Source organism: Microtus ochrogaster, chromosome 16, assembly GCF_000317375.1.
Source record: "Microtus ochrogaster isolate Prairie Vole_2 chromosome 16, MicOch1.0, whole genome shotgun sequence".
Classification (NCBI taxonomy): Eukaryota; Metazoa; Chordata; class Mammalia; order Rodentia; family Cricetidae; genus Microtus; species Microtus ochrogaster.
Window position 1 is genome coordinate 1638318 of NC_022018.1, and position 18794 is coordinate 1657111.

General features: G+C 42.7%; 1 protein-coding gene across 1 annotated transcript in view; it reads right to left on the bottom strand.

Moving 5' to 3' along the window:
• Cubn (cubilin) overlaps positions 1–16929 on the bottom strand; it is a 204836-nt gene extending 187907 nt beyond the window's left edge. The window contains exons 1-10 of the mRNA XM_005354631.1: positions 16695–16929; positions 16197–16326; positions 15183–15278; positions 14601–14639; positions 12238–12339; positions 11474–11577; positions 4978–5104; positions 3895–4057; positions 1213–1344; positions 679–780 (exon numbers count right to left, since the gene is read on the bottom strand). Coding sequence (XP_005354688.1) covers positions 679–780; positions 1213–1344; positions 3895–4057; positions 4978–5104; positions 11474–11577; positions 12238–12339; positions 14601–14639; positions 15183–15278; positions 16197–16326; positions 16695–16807 — 1108 coding nt within the window. The 5' untranslated portion in view covers positions 16808–16929. The remainder of the gene's footprint in view (positions 1–678; positions 781–1212; positions 1345–3894; positions 4058–4977; positions 5105–11473; positions 11578–12237; positions 12340–14600; positions 14640–15182; positions 15279–16196; positions 16327–16694) is intronic.
• Positions 16930–18794: the final 1865 nt, after the last annotated feature.

The window sequence follows — 18794 nt, forward strand, 5'->3', positions numbered from 1 at the left end:
ATCATGACAAAACACAATAGTTTTTTATTGTTAGAGTGTTAGAGTTGGGGTACATTTCACAGACTGTTGGCTGGGACATACAATGATACAATTCTCAGAGAGGTGTGTGACTGCATAGATGAGCTGGCCCTCATTTACGCAGTATCACAGCAACTATATAGCAAGATCCACTCCCCCTTTTCTAGAAGTAAACTCCTTGTTTCAGCTGCATCCATGATGCTGGAAATAAATGCTATATGGTCTCTGCTGCCAGGGGTAGCCAGATGGCACAATTCCAGCCAATGGCACAGAATAAGAGTCATAAAAGAAGGTGGCATGTCCTTCCCTTTCTCCATCTGTTTACTGACGTCATTAAGTGATTATTTGGATTAATTATCATGTGAAACAATTTCCCACCAAAGTAGACCACTCAAGGGTACCAGTCTGCTCCATTTCAACATGTGTATAGTGGAAGGTCAAACTAAGAGTTTTGACAGCTGTAAATAATAGTTCTGCCTATAATACCAGCACTTGGGAGGCTGAGGCAGGAAGACTCTATGATTTCAAGGTCAACTGAGCTACAGGGTGAGACTTTGCTCTCCCCCAGGAATTTCAAGGAGAAAATATTTACTTTTAGAATATGGAATTGTTGAGAGGGTTTGACTGAAACATCCAAGGACAAAGAGATTGAGTCATTACCTATACCAAGAGCGGAGGAGCAGCTCGCCTCTGGGTGGCAGCCTCCATTGTTGATCAAGCAGGTGTCCAAGGGTGTACACTCTCTCCCATCACCGCTGAAACCTGACCAAAGCAAACAGAGAGTGAGAAACAATGTCAAGAAATCTTTGGAGTCTAGTTTTATTTAACTAGAGGATAGCCAGAATGACCTCTTCCAGAAGAAAAAGGACACTAACATGTATGAGCCTTACCTGTGAGCAGGTCACAAGTGCATGTATTAAATAGATACATATATGTGGTAACAATGGAGAAATGGCTCTAAAGATTCTCACAGAAACATTTCCCAGTCCTGTGTTTTCTCACTGATTGCTGTGGCTACCAACATTATTACCTATTCCATTTTTATTTCGCTGTATTTTTGCATGCTGAACCTACAATTTAAGGTAAACATTATGGACCATTTCCTTACTTAGGAATCATTTTAAAGTGAGCACAGATACAGATTCTGTTTAAAGTATATTGACTGTGGTGGCATCAGGAAGCCTGGGGAAGTACCTGGTGGGCAGTTCCCACAGCTGAAAGATCCTGGTGTGTTGTGACAGGGGACAAGTGGGGCCACAGAGCAGCCCCCGTTGTTTATCTCACATTCATTGATGTCATGGCACTCGTAACCATTTCCTTGCCAGCCTAGAAAAGATTTGCAATATTAGCACTGTCAACAACTCAATGAGGAAGAAATATAGATAGTTAAGACATCCACAAATTAGTTCTCGGTTAGCAACATGGCTCAGCAGTTAAAGACACTTAACAAAAAAGCCTATTTTCTGAGTTCAATCCCTGGGACCCACAAGATAGAAGGAGAGAAATAACTCCAGTTTGTCTTCTGACCTCTTAAGGCATATTATGTTATGCTTCCCCCAACATGAGTTATTTATTTATTTGTTTTTATTTATTTATTTATTTAAGAATAATAAAGAAAATTTTGTTCTTCACAAAACTATCAATTACAATGAGAGATTCCTAACAGGTTGTCCAAAAATTGTTCTAAATGTACATAATCTAATTCTGGAAAGGTGTTGGATGAATGGGGCTTGCTTGTAGACTGTTGATTGGATATTAATAAAACAATGAATTGCTTAAAAAGATGCCTGTGTTTCTGAGATTAAAGGTGAAGAGAGAGTCATCTTTAGATATTCATGTAGTAGTTAATCACGATAACATTAGTATAACTATCATGATTCACTGACATAATGGTGTGAGAGGTCCTTTTGCATATGTGTTGCTTTTATTGGTTAATGAATAAAGAAGCTGCTTTGGTCTGTGTTAGGCACAGGCGGGGGAACTAAACTGAATGCTGGGAAAAGGAAGGTGGAGTCAAGAGAAACCATGTAGCCCCACTGGAGATAGATGCCAGATGCAGGATGGAACTTTACCCAGAGAGCCACAGCTACGTGGTGATGCACAGATTAATGAGATGGGCTAGTTTAGGATGTAAGAGCTAGCCAATAAGAAGTTAGAGCTAATAGACCAAGCAGTGATTTAAATAATATAGTTTCTGTGTGATTATTTCATGGTCTAGGCAGCTGGGAATGAACAAGCGGTCTCCCCCAATATCATAATAATAATCATGTTTAAGTGTCATCAAATCCTTAGCATGCTTTTAATGTTAGCTCTAAGTGGGGTCCACTTCATACACTGACTTAAGGAAATTATCTTGTCTGAGCATGGTTAGGTGAAAACCCAAGGAAGAGCTGATGGAATTACACTCTACTCCTAATGAGGATCTTCAAGGCATGCTACCTTGCTTTCCTTTTATACAGGTATTCTTGTTGTTCCCTGCATTTATAAGCAACAGATAGAACCTCTAAGACTTGGAGGAAATGGAGTGATTAAAAAATAAAAACTTAGCTTTCAGTTTCTTCCTTATAAGTTTTCTTCATATGAGAAAAAGAATTGCATGCATAGTGCCCATTCTCTAATTTGAACCATCTGTTTTCTGATTTCTACTGTTTAAAGGTTGTCATCATCAATTACCTCGAAGAATTCAGCTATTTGCAAGTGTTGCACCCTGAGAGGCATGAGGGAGTCAGACCTCCTTAGCTCCGCTAGTTCTAAACCAACACCATGCAAGCACTCAAGAAACTACAAATCCCTAAACGAAAGCACTATGTGTGCCCACGCCTTGGTGCGACAGAGTGAGGAGATGTTCTGCAGATGAACTCAGATCTAGGGCCAGGCAGACCTGGATTTGGATCTGGCCCACTAGAAGCTTTGTGTGCTTGAAGAAGTTATTTAATCCTTCCTAGTCTCCACTCCTCCTATTTAAAATAGAAATCACATCTTACCATAACTTGGTATTTGTTGCAGCTGTAGAATTGGAAAACTTGGATGGTACCTTAGTGGCATTTGCATAGAAGAGTAACTTCTGTTGTGGTCTTCCAGCTGTGCTCTATCTACTCTTTAAGTGCACCAAGGAGTAGAAAGTGACCCTAAAAGCTTCCTGAAGTCTGGTTACCAGCTAAAGCATATCCCAGCTCAGTGCTTTTCCCATAGCACATGCCCTACAATCTGTCCTGAGTAGTAGTGGTGATCTCATGCCATTGTTGTTAATAGAGGAAGCTTGCGATTCAAACTTGGGCCAGCTTTGAGTACAGAGTTCAGATTCTTCAGCAACTCAACACAACAGCTTCCCTTAAAGATTTAGTGTTCAGGACTGAGAAAGCTGAACACCTCTATTTATAGCAAGGATATAGGATCTTCAAGGACACACAAAAGCAAGAACTACTGGTTTGTAGAAGAGATGCAAAATAGACAAGGAATGTGCCCAAATTTACAAATAGCTGGCGTAGAAATAAGACTAATGGTTTTTAAGCATTAGTCTAGTCAGCAGACAGCCATAGCAATGCAAGATCAGACCCTATAAATTCTATGTCTGGTTGTGCCCCAAAGTAGGATGTTAGCGCTCTGACACCCAAGTTTAAATCACACGCTTCCTGTCTTAACAACAACGGCATGAGATCCCCACTACCACTCAGGACAGATTTGTAGGGCATGCGCCTTATCTCCCAGCCCCACCAGGGACTTGCTCTCCCGTGAGATGGTCTTGAGTAGAGCAGGTAGCTAGGTTTAGACACTTCCCCAGAATGATCTTCTTGTCCGTCATTAGTAGAGGAAAATTGATTCTGGTCTCCTGTCTGTGTGGTATTCAGGGCCTAGCACGAATTCCCAAGAATGTACCTGTTGGGCAGGCCCCACAGTAGAAAGAGCCTTGCGTGTTGAAACACTGCACTTGATCTGCACAAGGTGAGGGATGGAGGCTGCATTCATCTTTGTCTTCTGTGCAGGCGATGCCATTTGGCGTTGTGGTCCACCCAGCATCACAGAGGCAGTGAAAATGTGGCTGTCAGGAAAACAATAACGTAAGGAAACAGCTAGGAAGAGGAGAGAATTTCACCAAACTCCAAACGGTTTTATTTTCTAACATTCATTTGTCCCAGAACAGTTGAGGGGAGTCTTTTTCTTCCTGTATGATTTAAGCATTTAGACCAGACCATGGTGAAGGGAATGTCTTCATTTTAGAATAAGAGGATCCTATAATTTATTCCAAAGATGCCCAGGAAAGAGCAACAATAATCAAGAGCTGTAATTAAAGTCACTGAACTCAGTCAGGTATATTTTTAAGGGATAAACACCCAAGTAGGCACAGACTTGGGACAATCACTTCCTTTTTTGAAAATTTCTCCCCCCCCCCACCATTCCTTCCCCTACTCCCCTACTGCTAGAGGGAACTGTTTTCTATCACACAAGAATTTTTTTAATGGATTAAGAATAAATAACTAAAATTCTTATGAAAAGCAAAACTGGCCTGGCTACCCTGAGAATTAGGCATGTAGGACCCAGAGCACAGAGGGACACCAGAAATGTGGACCCATCAAGTCTGCCCTACTCATCTGCCTCACTCATGACTCGAGGCCAGATCAGCCCAAACATCAGCTGCTGTTGACAACACGGCCTGTAACATTACACGTCTTGTCGCCGTCAGACTCACAGGTCAGGAGGTCATGCCTCCCAGAGAGATTCACCAAGGAATAATAAGAAGGTTCATATTTTACACGACTGACTTATTTTCTATTTTCCGAGTCCAGTTTTCTGTATGTCATCTCCCTTTTGGTCTGTGTGTGTCCTGCTAAGGGATGGCAGTGACTTCACCTCTTGGGTCACTCCCGGCACCACACTGGTGCAGAGTCAGCCACAGTTGTGGAGAGGGCAGCTGTGGCTTCCACAAGGAGCCCCGGGGGGAGGGAGGGGTGGAGAACACACCTGCCCATGTTGCACTCGCTCTAAATCCTCACAGATGCCGTGCTTACAGAGCTGCTTCGAGCCCTGTTCACAGTCGTTGTATTTGGATGCACACTGGGGTCCATACGTATCAGGCGTGCAGTCACATCTGTGGATCATACAAGAGCACAGTGTCAGGGTTTGTGCCTTTAATTCCAGAAGCTGTCTATTAGCATCAGTGAGGAATGTCCCCACTAACCCAATAACGTTAATAATAAGCCAGCCCTGCTGCTGTGTCAGCTGCAGCCTTTGGATGAAATGCCCCAGCTTTTCTCCAAGCAGAGCGTGGAAGCGACACACTATCTTTGCAGATTGCCTCTTAGAGAAACATGACTCAATGTCTCGTGGAACCACAGCCATAAATTCTCTTGATTTCAAGTCATCAAACAGTACTTTCAAAGGGCAGATGTCTGTAAAACATGGGTGACAGAGTTCATTCAAGAAGGGAAAAGAAAAGATCAGCAAGTTCACTCAGCATCCATCCTTTGGCACCTGCCAGCAAGTGTAGACCATTATCTATGGTCAGTGCCTTTATATCACAGAGGACAAGATGCATTATGTCAGGAAGATAAGTAGTTGCTAGTGGGATAGTTCCTTCATAGTCATATTTTAATGCATGACAAAACATAATTATCATATGATAGCTAAATACCAGGAGACGTTCTACCACTAGAGAATGCCAGGTGAGCAAAAGTAAAAGAGGGAAAGTTGGCTTAAGTTACTGTTTGACTCTTTACGTTTGGCTTAGCTGTACATGTGCAATGTGGTAGGAGCAGGAGTGAGGAGGTGTGGCAGGGGATGAAGGACTCACACAGGCTTAATCAGAGCTGATGCCAGACAGAGGCAAGGGTGAGGGGGTGTCTGCATGGCACGTCTGTCTCTCATGCCTGCAACCTTGAGCTAGTTTCTGATGGTTCTGGAAAAGAATGCCTGCTACAAAGTGGAAAGGTTATTTTAGCAATATGCGTTAAGGTACTGGGGGGCTCAGCCAGTCACAGAGGCCAAAGTGTGGGATAGTAGTGCAAGAAGTGAGTTTAAAAACAGTCAGGAAGCCAGGCGGTGGTGGCGCACGCCTTTAATCCCAGCACTTGGGAGGCAGAGGCAGGCGGATCTCTGTGAGTTCGAGGCCAGCCTGGTCTACAAGAGCTAGTTCCAGGACAGGCTCCAAAGCTACAGAGAAACCCTGTCTCGAAAAACCAAAAAATAAATAAATAAATAAATAAATAATAAATAAAATAATAAAAAATAAAAACAGTCAGGAGACTAGCAGAGATACAAGACAAGGCATGCCATGGCTGGACCCAGAAACAATTGCTCGTGTGGTCCCTTTGAGTCATTTCCAAGTAAAAAGTGACCATGGGTATTGCCAGACATGGGGAGTATGAATGTGAGGAGCTGCATCCATGCACTAACATGTAGAGCTGCCGGATCAACCTAATGAAAAATACCAGGCTACATAGTTAAGATTCTATTCTAAGTAAATGGATATTTTGCAAAACATGTAAATATGATCCATGCAACTTATATCACCATTATATATAAAAGTTATTTAAATAATAAATTCTATCTGCGAGCATTCCAGGATTATTTTTATCATTAAGACCAGGTCATCGATTAATAATAATTAGTGATCAAACTTACGCTCTGATGTTAGCTCCCTACCCTACAACTTACTCATCCCTTTCTAGACTTCTTTTTCTGCCTTGTTCCCTTTCTTCTGTGGATGTCGCTTTAGCATAAAGTACTCTTCCAGTGCATTTAATTACACTCTGGGATTACAATATCTTCAAACATTTCTTACACCTATTTAAACATTTGATTCATTGCTAAACATTTTTCTGTCTTATCCATGCATTTGACATGTAAAAAAAAATCTCAGAGCCAATTATTGCAAGTTTTTCTCAATGTATTTGCCGTGTAAGGGATATCTGGATGTTTGGGAACAGCTAGGACCAGTGACACAGGTTTAAATCCCGAGCAAACAGTCACCGTTTGCCCCAGACACTGCTAACAATCTCATGACCCTTTCTAATGGCATTCCTCTCTAGGAAGTACTCTGAAGTGTGTTTCTCTTAAAGCTAAGGACTTAGCCACTGGAAAATTACTTAAGATACCAGAGGAGATTGTGGTCATGCATCTGAGAGCATCCTTCTCTCCTTAGTTCCCACTGCCTTCTGCCTAACTATTGTCACCTGGAAATGAGCGGATATTAATCTCATACTCTTTTAAGCCACATACAAGGTAATCTTTCACTTAAATCTTCTTTCATTTAGCTAATAAGAGGAGGAGGCAGAAAATAAAACAAGTAAACTATAGGCTTCCTTGCCATGATCTTCAAAGGCAAGAATTTTGATCTTATTTTAACAGACATGTATTGCCTACTGACAGAGAGCTGATATCTGAAAGAATCCTAATAAGAACCCAGGTTTGTTTTACTCCAGCGCCATTGCTTTTCCATGTTACATTTCTGTTTTCATGAGCAAAGTAAGTGAGTGTGAAGGTTTTGCTACCGTGTGTCTTTTTAATATAACAGCATTCGCATGCAAAGTATGTTTTCGAAGTGACTCAATATGGCTTTTGAAGGAAAAGAGTAATTCATCATATAAATACTTATCAAGCAATAATAAAGGTCATATGTGTATTTTAAAACTACCTTACTAATATTCTTGCCTTTGATAGTACCCATTTTAAACTTATTTATTGTGTGTGCATGTGTGTATATGATGTGTGGGATTGAGTGTGGATATGTGTATTCCACATATGTGGATATGTGTGTTGAGATCAGGGGTCGGTTCTCTACAACCATAAGATCCAGGCATCCTATTAGCTCATCAGTTTTTTGCAGCAAGTGTGTTTAAGTGCTGAGCTATCTCTCCAGCCCTTAGTTATTAGCTATTTCAAAAACCTTTTATTTGAGGAAATACCAGTGCACTCAACTGAGAAGACATCAAATATCCTTCCATAGTCTTAGATAACTTGTTTCAGAGTCCATGACTCAATATCAGTATACTAAGTAACTAAAGAGATATCAAGTTTAATACCTAACTACTATTTGATCCTAAGCAGGATCATCTCTGTTATCTAAATTTTGCAATATTTTAAAATGTATAAATGATATGGAGATAAAATAAGATATACAGAATTCCCTTCATGTGCTTGAGGAACAAACACAGCTTGTTTTCTTCCTTGAAATCATTGTAGATCTACACCTTAGGTACATATACCATCTTAGGATGTCAGTATGTAAGACCCCAAGAGCTGTCTTACATATAAAGCAAGTTGGGAAACAATCAGGGATAACTTTTACAATGAAGATGAAACCATAACACCAAGAAGAGAAAAACCATCTTCCGGTTGGCTCTCCTGGTAGCTGGGGGCAAGATTTGAGCTACAGGGATTGGTGGAAACAGGCAAAGTTTTTTTTTTTACGGCTCTAAAAAAGAATTTTTACCTAAACAAAAGAAAATGGCTATGAAACAAGGACCTCAACTAATTGGGACTTGCATGGTACCTCATCTTCCCAACGGTATTCATCATTATGCATTATTCATCTGTTAAGAAAGAATTTCATTTTCCCTCAGCTAAACTGACTCACAGAGTTTTTCAAATTGAGTCGGACTCACACTGGAACTGGCTTCGCCCACTGCACCCACAATTGTATATCCAGATCATTCCACAGCAGCTCACGCTTTCATTATCAAATCCACGCAACTGTTTCCCCAAGGGTTTCTAACCTCAATGAAACCACTGATTAATATGCATTTTAACCTCACATAATTAGCAGAATTCAAGAAATGATTAATTGTTCATTGTTTTATTATGTACTGACTCACAAAGCAATAACTAAATTTTATGCTCATTATTTTATATTATTCCCTCAAGATGTTACTCCAGGATAGGGGCAATGGCTTAGCCGGTGAATTGCTTGTCTTGTAAGCATGAAGACCAGGGGTCAATACCCAGAATCCATTTTTAAAAATAAAGGTCCAGGTGCAGTGACTTGTGCTTATAACCCTGGAGTCGGGGCAGGAGAGGGAGGTAGATCCCAAACTCTTGCTGGCCGGCCAGTCACCAGGTCAATGAAAGACTCTCTCTCCAAAAACAAGAGCAGGGGCTGGACAGATGGGCAGGCAGTGAAGAGAACTTGCTGATCTTCCGGAGTACATGGGTTTGATTCCCACTACCCACAAGGCAGCTCACAACCATCTGTAACTCCAGATCTAGGGAACCAACTCCTCTTTGACCTCTGGGAATGCCAGGGATGCATGTGGTACACAGACATACATTCAGGCAAAGCACCCAAGCACAAAATATAAAATAATAATAAAAATTACAAAAAAAAACCCAAGGTGAATGGCACCTGAGCCTGAGGAGTGATACCTGAGGTTGTTCTCTGTCTTCTACATACATGGATGTTCACACCCATGTATGCAAACACACACACACACACACACACACACACTATGGGATACACCTACATTCATGTGTTTAAGATACAAATACTCAATTGGGGTTCTCAAGGCCTTATAAACTATTCTCATACCAAGAAAAGGGCATAGTTTAGTGTTCTGTTCTCTCATGGTCCCTAGCAAAGCTACGCAAGGTGGAGACTAGAAACAATAAACAGTCCAGAATCCCAAGAAGTCTGTGTGCTTTTCTTCCCACAGGGAACAGAACAAGTCTAATACTGTCTTGGGAAGGACCCTACCAACGAGAAACAACTCTCAGCAAATTAACTTTCACTCCCTTTCTCTTTCCCCTGTCACTCAGGCTCCCGCTCCCGCCCTCTTCCTCTCACCTTCCCCCGTGAGTGTCTCCTCCTTGGCATGCAGTGAAAAACTGTGAATTGTGGGTGCTGCAGGGTCGTACCCCCTTCCCACCTTCATGGGGTAGGTATGAAAGATTATGCCCTGAAGGGCCACAGTAATGGCTTGTGTGCACGGCTCCCATTCCACCCACACAACCACCGCTCAATTGGCACGGAAAGCACCCACAGTGATGATAAGTGAGGACTGGCATCATATCTAATCTCCAGGACACTACTAGATACTGAGGATCAAGCAAATTACATGTCAAGCTGGGACAGGTGTCACTGGTCTCTCTGTGATAAACGCCCATCAACAGAAACCAGGAAGTGATGCTTTCAAGGGAATTGGGCGGAGACAGAGCGTGAGTGACAGCAGCAACACCAGTATCATAGCAACTAGAGCAAAAGTCCAAACAGCAAAGTCCTCAAACGAGGTCACTGGCTGTCCCTTCAAGGCTGTGACTTGTTAACACCTCAGCTCATGGTGCCCTATGGCCTCTCAGATCACACAGCGTTAGACTTCTGGTAGAGATCATTTTGGATTTTGCACAATAATTGAATTTGTAAACATGTCTAGAAGAAGTTTGCAAGAGAGGAGTTTATTAGCCTAGAGTAAAGCTCAGCTTCAAGGAACAAAAGGACCGTGGCTGCTTTCTGAGAAAATGTGTTGAGATGACAGGGGTTAAAACAAAATGACGCCGCTCATTTCTGCAGGACATTGTTATAAGATAACGGAGGCCCAGGAAGAGAGCAAAGATGTGCTCTTTAATCAAGCTAGATTATCCTGCAGTGCAATGAGCAGCTCAGGCCATAGCAGAACTGGCTTTTTAAGCCTTACAGAGCCTCAGCATAGGGACAGTAGCCAGAATATAGTGAAAACTATTGTCAAATTCTTCTCAAACATGATTTTAAGAAACCATACACTAGTAAATCCTACAATGACCAGGCCTACACTTCATGACTTGATTTTGAGAAGGTGCTTCTGGAGCTGCTGGCATGGGCGGCCATTACTACTAAAGTCCAGTGGGAATACAGAGGCGTTGTGGGGTCCAGTTCAGTGTAAGGGACGGTTTCCTGGGAAAGACTGTGAGTAAGAGGATGGCGAGATGCCACTGTGATTGAATCAGTGGACAAACATGAATCTGCGAACAAGACAAGCCGCTCGGGGACTGTGGCCGTGACCTCGTGGCTAACTGAGAGTGCAGAGAGTTAACTCTGAATGTTACTTCACCATTTGACTCATTTTGGCCAACATTCTTACAGCGTGTGAAAGAACTACCCTTACCGCAGCTGTCAGCTTGCTAGAGCCTGGAATCAGCACAACCCTGAGGGCACTGGAATGGTGGGCTGCCCCCTCCACATAACCTCAACCCATTGCTGCCCTTTAAGCCTCTGCTTCTTGCTCAGGTGTCACCATGCCCTGTTGAGTGCTCTGTGGCAGTCACAGAGGCCTTCTTCTTCCTCAGAGATTCTGCCAAAATGATTTCTTCATGGAGCAAAAGGTTTTTATTCGTTTGAGCAAAAAATATCCATGAACCTTTCAATAGAAGTCAAGTAATTCCTAAGGGACTCCTAGTTTTTCTGGAACTATAGACATTAGTTTCAATGCTTTTTAATTATTTAGTATTCTTGTCTTTCAGAAATACACGTGACATTTTCAAAAGAAGTTACCTGAAACTCCCCATCGTGTTCACACAGGTGGCCCCACTCTGGCAGCCAAAGGGTGTTCCTGAGTAAATGGCGCACTCGTTAACATCTTCTGAGCAGAAAAGACCCTGCAGAGGTGTAAAGAACTCAGTCAGGTGCCATAGGACATGGGCTCTTAGGAAGCAATATTTACAGAATGTATTTAATGACTTATTATATACGAACAGTAACTCCTTGGTAAAGTCAAATACAATATTACTAATTTTAATCTTTGACTAAGATTTATCTAGAACTCAGCTTGGACCCAGTGCATCTAAAGAGTTCCTCACAAGAGCACAGTGGCCACATGAGGAGAATCTTTTCATAGGCAATCCTTGTTTCAAAAGGATGCTATACTTGGGGATAGTTGCTTAGGGATCTTTTTTGTTGATGTCCGCTAGCAGTATTTTCATTATGGCTAAGAGGGGCCTAGCATACTTCCTTACACACACACACTCCAAGGTTCAGCCCTGCTCTCTAGTGCTGAACTACTTAAGGTAACGCTGACAGAACTAACATCCCCTACCATTTACTTATCCATTTGAGAGAGCTGCTCAAGAGGGCCAAGGACTTGTGGTTAAATCATCGACTTCACCACCGTTTGGCACAATTCCCTCTGCCTCCTGAGGCCACAGAATGCTAAAAACGTTGGTGGATAATTAGATCTGTCTGAATGAGTCCAGAGAACCCGCTGCTGACCCACCTGCCAGCCGCTCTTTGATTTTGAAGTCAAAGACAATGTGACTCACCTCCCACTGCGGAGGGCAGATACAAAGGAAGGAGTTGTGCAGGTTGACGCAGGTGCCACCATTGAGGCAGGGATTGCTACTGCAAACCTTCCTCTCCACGGTCTGAAAAACAACAGGGCAGTCAAAGTCAAAGAGAACGGTCCTTGTCCTTGGCACACAGCGCAGGGCAGGCTGCAGATGGAGCGAGGGCTTCCTCCAGACTTCCTCCAATGACTCGCATTCTCCATCAAGTCAATTCTCTTGAGAAAATAACAACCATGCTCATTTTCCTTAACGCTTTCTGAACTCCAGACATGGGTAGGTGAGGTAATTCCTTAGAAGCATCACCCATCTGAGAAATAGGTGCTACCAGATAGGAATAAACTTTTCAAGTCTGGACGTTAAATGGATGTTCCTGTTGCAGTAAGAAAATGCAATGGAAATTTCCATTCTTTTGCCTAGTGGTCTTATCTCGGGTACCTCTAGATAAGCCTTTGAAACTGATCATCTTTTATTACCACCCTCCTGCCGTTGGCTCAGATGACTGAACTCTTTTCTCTAAGCCCCTTTGTTTGAAATGTGACCAGCTAAGATACACCTTCCACCCTCTGCTCACCTGACTGCCTTTAGATCAGCACAGCAAACAGGCCTACCTTTGTGCACACAAACTGGGGAGCTCACCCTTCGTCAGCTACCAGTTTCAATTCTGAACACTTTGTAAAGACTTGGGGGTGCAGGGGCAACTGCTTCATAGGGGGCAAGTCATGATGCAATCAAGGTATTTTACTGTATTGGCTTTAGCAAAATTCTGTTTAAATCGGGGACAAAGTGTATATTATATATCCCCACACATGTATAACCAAAGGCTCAGAGGAAATCAACTTGGGTCTGTGGATAAATTCAGAGCTAGAAGAAAGACCATAAACTGGCCCTGTGCTATTTCCTGCACAGCCCATTCTTTCTCTGCCCTTGTCCTAAACCACAGGACTACGTGTGTGTGTGTGTGTGTGTGTGTGTGTGTGTGTGTGTGTGTGTGATTATGAACTCTGCTCTCTCCCTCCCTTCCTTTGGTTCGTCTTTGTTCCAGAACCACAATGAGCTGTGTCCATTAAGGGATCAAAGGACATTATGAAGAACATTTGCCACAAACTTACAAGTTTTCTGGTGAACAAAAGCAAGGCTGTCTAGGGATTAAAATGCTCGAGATTGTGGGAGTCCAGCAGGAAGGAAAATCAGCTAGCTGTCAGGAGGGAGACAATGGGGAGCAGCTGTGCAGACCATGGAGCCCTTGTCCCATCCAAAGGCAGGAAGACACTGACACTTGAATCACTAAAATCTCTCCCTGAGTGGTGGGGAGAGGACAGCAGAAGCTCATTTGGATCACAATCTTTGGTTCTTGACCAGGAGTAAAACTGGCAGCACCATAGCAGCTAGAAAACTCCCATGCTGCTTTGCTCACTGTTCCTTGCTCATTCTCAAGTGATGTGCACAGCTGTTCCCTGAAGAGATAACGGCTGAGGTACAATCCACTGTCAGTGATAAAAAGAGAGCATGACCTTGCTCATCAAACTTTACTCCCAAGGTAAAAGACAATGCTTGAATTGCCGCAGAAATAAACTGTGACTATTCAGAGCAGACACTTATTACCAAGACATTGCAGAAATGTCATTTGGAATTGTAAGTATCGATAGATCCTATACATTTGGGGGGCAGAAGGTTGTGGTTTCAACAGAAGCCTTAGCTATTTACCCACAGGGAAGGTGAAAATCATAAATTTACATAGCGAGGCATACCCATGTCAAGGTTATAGGGTGTTTGCTCTAGGAAGTGCTTCAAGCTGGATTACCAGCCAGCGAGGTTTTAAGGAAATTGAGAACACTGTATACACCCCTGAGATTCTGAGTTCAATTTACAGAGGCTGTGTAACTGTTTGAAGCCCAGTTATTGATGACAGCTGGGAGAATCTTAGCTAAGAGTACTCAAGAAAGCCCACTGTGGCGTGGCTAAAGGTGGGTGGGCAGTTAAGGGAGGGGCCGAGGGCTGTGAGAGGTCGAAAGCTCACATTCTTAGTGACTTATGGTGGCATAATGCCCAGGACCTCACATGCATCCTCGGGGACACAAGTTGGAACAAGAATCAAGCACTGGAAATCAAGTCTTTGCTATTGATCATTTACTGCTTAAAATAAGACTATTGACCGCATTTTTGTATTTTTTTAAGGCAAGGTCACTCTATGAACTCCCAGTTGGCTTGTAACTCACTGTGTACCTGAGTTGGGTTCAATCATTCTGGCTCAGTCTTCTGAGTACAGAGGAGCAACAGCCATATCTACCCTAGAAGTGACGTTTATATATTTTCAGTGACTATCCAGTCCCAGGACTTACCTGCTGCAAACTCTGGAAATTTCTCTCAAGATCCACAAGCTGTAGAGGTGGGAAGAGAATGCATCAATTAGCAGGCAGAGACATCTCACATGTGATGGTGACCTTGGCTATGCTTCCCCTTTAGGGATGCTCTTTATTCTGACTTTCGTTCGTTACTTTTCCCCTCTTCCTTCCTCTCCTTCTGGAGGTTCCTTTCCATCCCATTCTTTTCCAAGGTGTAACATTTTAAAGGCCTTTTAGAAAGAAGTCCAGCCCACAGATAAGCTGGCTCACTGTGACTGTGGCACAAACGACAGTGATAACCCCCTCCCCTCCATCAGCAAGAAAGATGCTATCAGAACGGGAGCAAAGCCAAGTCTTGCAACAAGGCCTTGTTGTAGCACTTACTGTCCTCCGCCCGTCACCACTCCTTACCCTCTACTACAGTTACGCCACTTAACCCCAAAGCTCACAGTTATAACGATAAACATCTAAAGACGGTATGGGGTTGATGCATCACCTGAGAAGAACATTACTTACAAAGCTGGATTAACAGGAATTCATTTGCTCTTACGATGTGTGCAGTTCGTGTGTCAGGCTTACCTTGGAGTTAAGTTGATGGACTTGACTAAGTATGTTTTGAGGAAGACCAGATGCATTTCTCTTTAAATCTATAATGTCATCTTTGTTTCTCTGGATCTAATTTTGAAAAAGAAATGAAGATAAAGGAAAAGAGCAACAGGAAAAAAAATCATTTCCATCTTACAGGAGCAAGCATTAAGGCCTTATCTATTATAAACCCCAGAGCAATGTCACATATAATAACAATTAGTCCAAAATAGATACGGCACAATCCCATTGACTCTCTTCTATATCAGCATACCAATGTTTTCTCTATGTGTATTCCCATGACATACTAACATTTTAAGGTGCCTATTAAAAAGCACAGAGGGCCAGGGATATAGCTCAATGATAGAGCATTTGCCTAGTATGTAAAAATCCCAGGTTCAGTCCCCAATACCACAACAATGTACAGTTTTGAATTTTAAATCTTGCCCCAATCATTTATTGTGCATTTTTGGACATTTAAAATGTATTCATCACACTTGTAGCTCATAAGAGGAGGAGTAATAAACACCTTCCTGGGGAGTCTGGGAGTCAAATCGTATAATACACAACAGTGTGTGACCTAGATACAGCTCTAAATGCTGGCTCTAACATTACGGCTGACACACCGCATGGTGCCATCAATACTGAGAACTGAAAACACTCAATACAGCCTGAGAACGAGTGACCACTCTGTGTGGCAAAGATGCTGCAGAGCCCGTATGTGCCTGCCTCGGGTACCCTCCTTATTTCCCTCCCCCGAGGAGTTCGGGGTTTCTTTCTGGATCTGCTCTGGACTGTGGAATCTGTCCCTGCACAGTGAGCCTCCCCCTCTGGAACTGATCCCCCCCCCCCCACCATGAAGCCCTCACATGGCTTCTTTTTAAGAACTAATCTTCCCGTTGTGTTCTCTATGTTCACAATTCAAGGTGTCGACTAATACTGAGCTGGACAGCTAAGTTTTATCGGATGGATATACTAAGCAACATCTATATTTTTCCAGTGCATTACCTGATGTAAACATTCACCAAGGTCTTCATTGTTTAATTTGACTTTTCCCAGGGATCCAGTTCTAAATTCAATGTTTTGGGCAGAGCTTGTAAGAAACACTAAGTTTCCCCCCTCTGTAGTCATCCGAGGCCTATACAATTCAACCAGAGAAACCATCAGCAATTAGTACACCAAATTTTAAACCAGTTTCTTGCTGCATAGCAATAGTCTCTCTACATCTTCCCCTTGCCCTCAACCCAGCCAAATCTCCTCTGCTTATCTATCATCTGTTCCCTGAGGATTTCTTAATGATATTTCCCAGGTATTGCAGAGAGGACTCATTCACAGTTGTGACTGGGAAATCAATTCTTTACACCAGCACCAGCCTTCTCCCTGCTGGTTTTCCACCATCACTGCTTTCCTCCAGAAATGCTACACTTTTTCTTATCCGGTTACTTGGGACAGATGCCAAGGACATACCCCAGTCCCTTAGCCCCAATGAGCCACGCATCTACTTACTGGTGGAGATCAGTGATCCTTTTCTGTCGCTTCTGCTCCAGCTCCCCAGTTTCGCCATCCAACTTGGCTACCATTAACAAAGTAACCAAACCCCAGAGAAAATGTGAGGACATGTTCCTCAGCAGCCTCCCAGCTCGCCAGGCAAGAGGGAGACCACTCCAGCCAACTGAGTCTGGAATTTGAGAGCAGTGACCCAGGCGGCTGCACTTTGATCAGTAGAATATTCTCTAACTTTCCAGGCTTTCCAAGAAGGCTTAAGTTATTTTGTCCTTCCTGAGGAATGTCAATGATCTTAGATCTCCAGTACTGTTCAACTTATAAAGGGTCAAAATCTACCTTAAGTGATGCACAACTTAATCATTATTTGTTTAACCTTTGAAACAGTAACCAGCAAGCTTTGGAAACGTCCACTGACAGAGTCCTTGCTGAGAAGGCACTCGGCTTTAGGCAGATGTGCTGGAGAAGCTGATTTCTTATCTCACACCATGAATAAACGCTAACGCTAAATGCCCTTCAAAGACCAAAATTTAAGAACTTAAACTATAAAACTATTAGCAGAAAATGGGGAAATAGGCCTCTGAATTTGCAATCATTTCTTGTCCCTAAACAACAAAAATATGAGCAGTAAAAGGCAAAGGAAAGCAGAGGAGAAAGATTCTCTGTCCAAATTCAAAGTTGTTGTTCCCCAGAAAGGACACTTTTCAGGAGCCTCAAAGGATAACTTCAGAGGGACTCGGCTTTCATGAGTCGGGGAGCCCCCGTGGAGGTTGTGCTCCAGCAAACGACCCCCACCCACGTTCATGTAGGCAATCACAGCCACAGAAAGGCATGGAAATAGGAGGGGAGCTTGTTGAAAAGAAGGGGCTCTGTGGGAGGAGGAAGAGGGTAGGAGAGGATAAAGGGGGTGAATATGATCAAAATACAGGATGCACACATATGAAATTGCCAAAGTAGAAATAAAAATATTTTTAAGCCACTCAAAGAATTGGAGGGAATATTTGAAAACCATATATACCAAAGGAGATTAATATCCAAGAATTTTTTAAAAAATTCCCACAATTCAACAACAAAACAAACAACACAATTACAAAAAATGATCAGAGGAACTGAATGAGCATGCCTCCAGAAAAGACATTATAGACATTCACAAAGATATATCTATACTCACTGGCCGAATCCCCAAAAAACTATACCGAGACATAACTCCATACCCTGTAAGGTTGATACTCTTGAAAACAGAACACAAGTCCTGGCAGAAACTGAAAGTTTGTTGCATTGGTAGAGAAATGGTGCTCTTGTTACAGAAACCACACAGGAGTTCCTCAAAACTTCACTGATGAGTTAACATATGATCCAGTAATTTCACTTCCGTATATATACATATAATCATTGAAAAACGGGGACTCAAAAAGATACCTGCACTGCAATGTTCACAGAAGTATTTCTTGTAATAGGCAAAGGCACAATCAACCCAAGTGTTCATTCACAGATGACTCAATTAAAAGATGTACACACAGACTATGTAATTTTGATTTGTTTTATTGTGAGGTAGACTAGGCTGGTCTCAAACTTGTGATCCATCTGTCTCCACTTCTCCAGTGCTGGAATTACAGCTCTACACTGACAATACCCAATGTACAATAGAATATTTTTCAGCCATAAAGAAGAAAATTTGACACACACCACAATGTGGACCCACCCTGAAGATTTTAAATGAACAGTTCCAAGAAGAAAAACACCCTCTAAGATTCTACTTACATGAGGTGCTTGGATTAGTCAAATTCACAGATACAGAAAATGGAGTGGAGGTTCCCACATGCAGCAGAATGAGAACTCACTGATTAATGCCTGTGGAGATTCACGCTGGAAAGGTGAAAAGGCCTGATGAGGGGCAGCAGTGATGGTGAAAGGCCCTGGTGAGGGCACAGTGATGGTGAAAGGCCCTGATGAGGGGTAGCAGTGATGGTGAAAGGCTCTGATGAGGGCACAGTGATGGTGAAAGGCTCTGATGAGGGGTAGCAGTGATGGTGAAAGGCTCTGATGAGGGGTAGCAGTGATGGTGAAAGGCCCTGGTGAGGGGTAGCAGTGATGGTGAAAGGC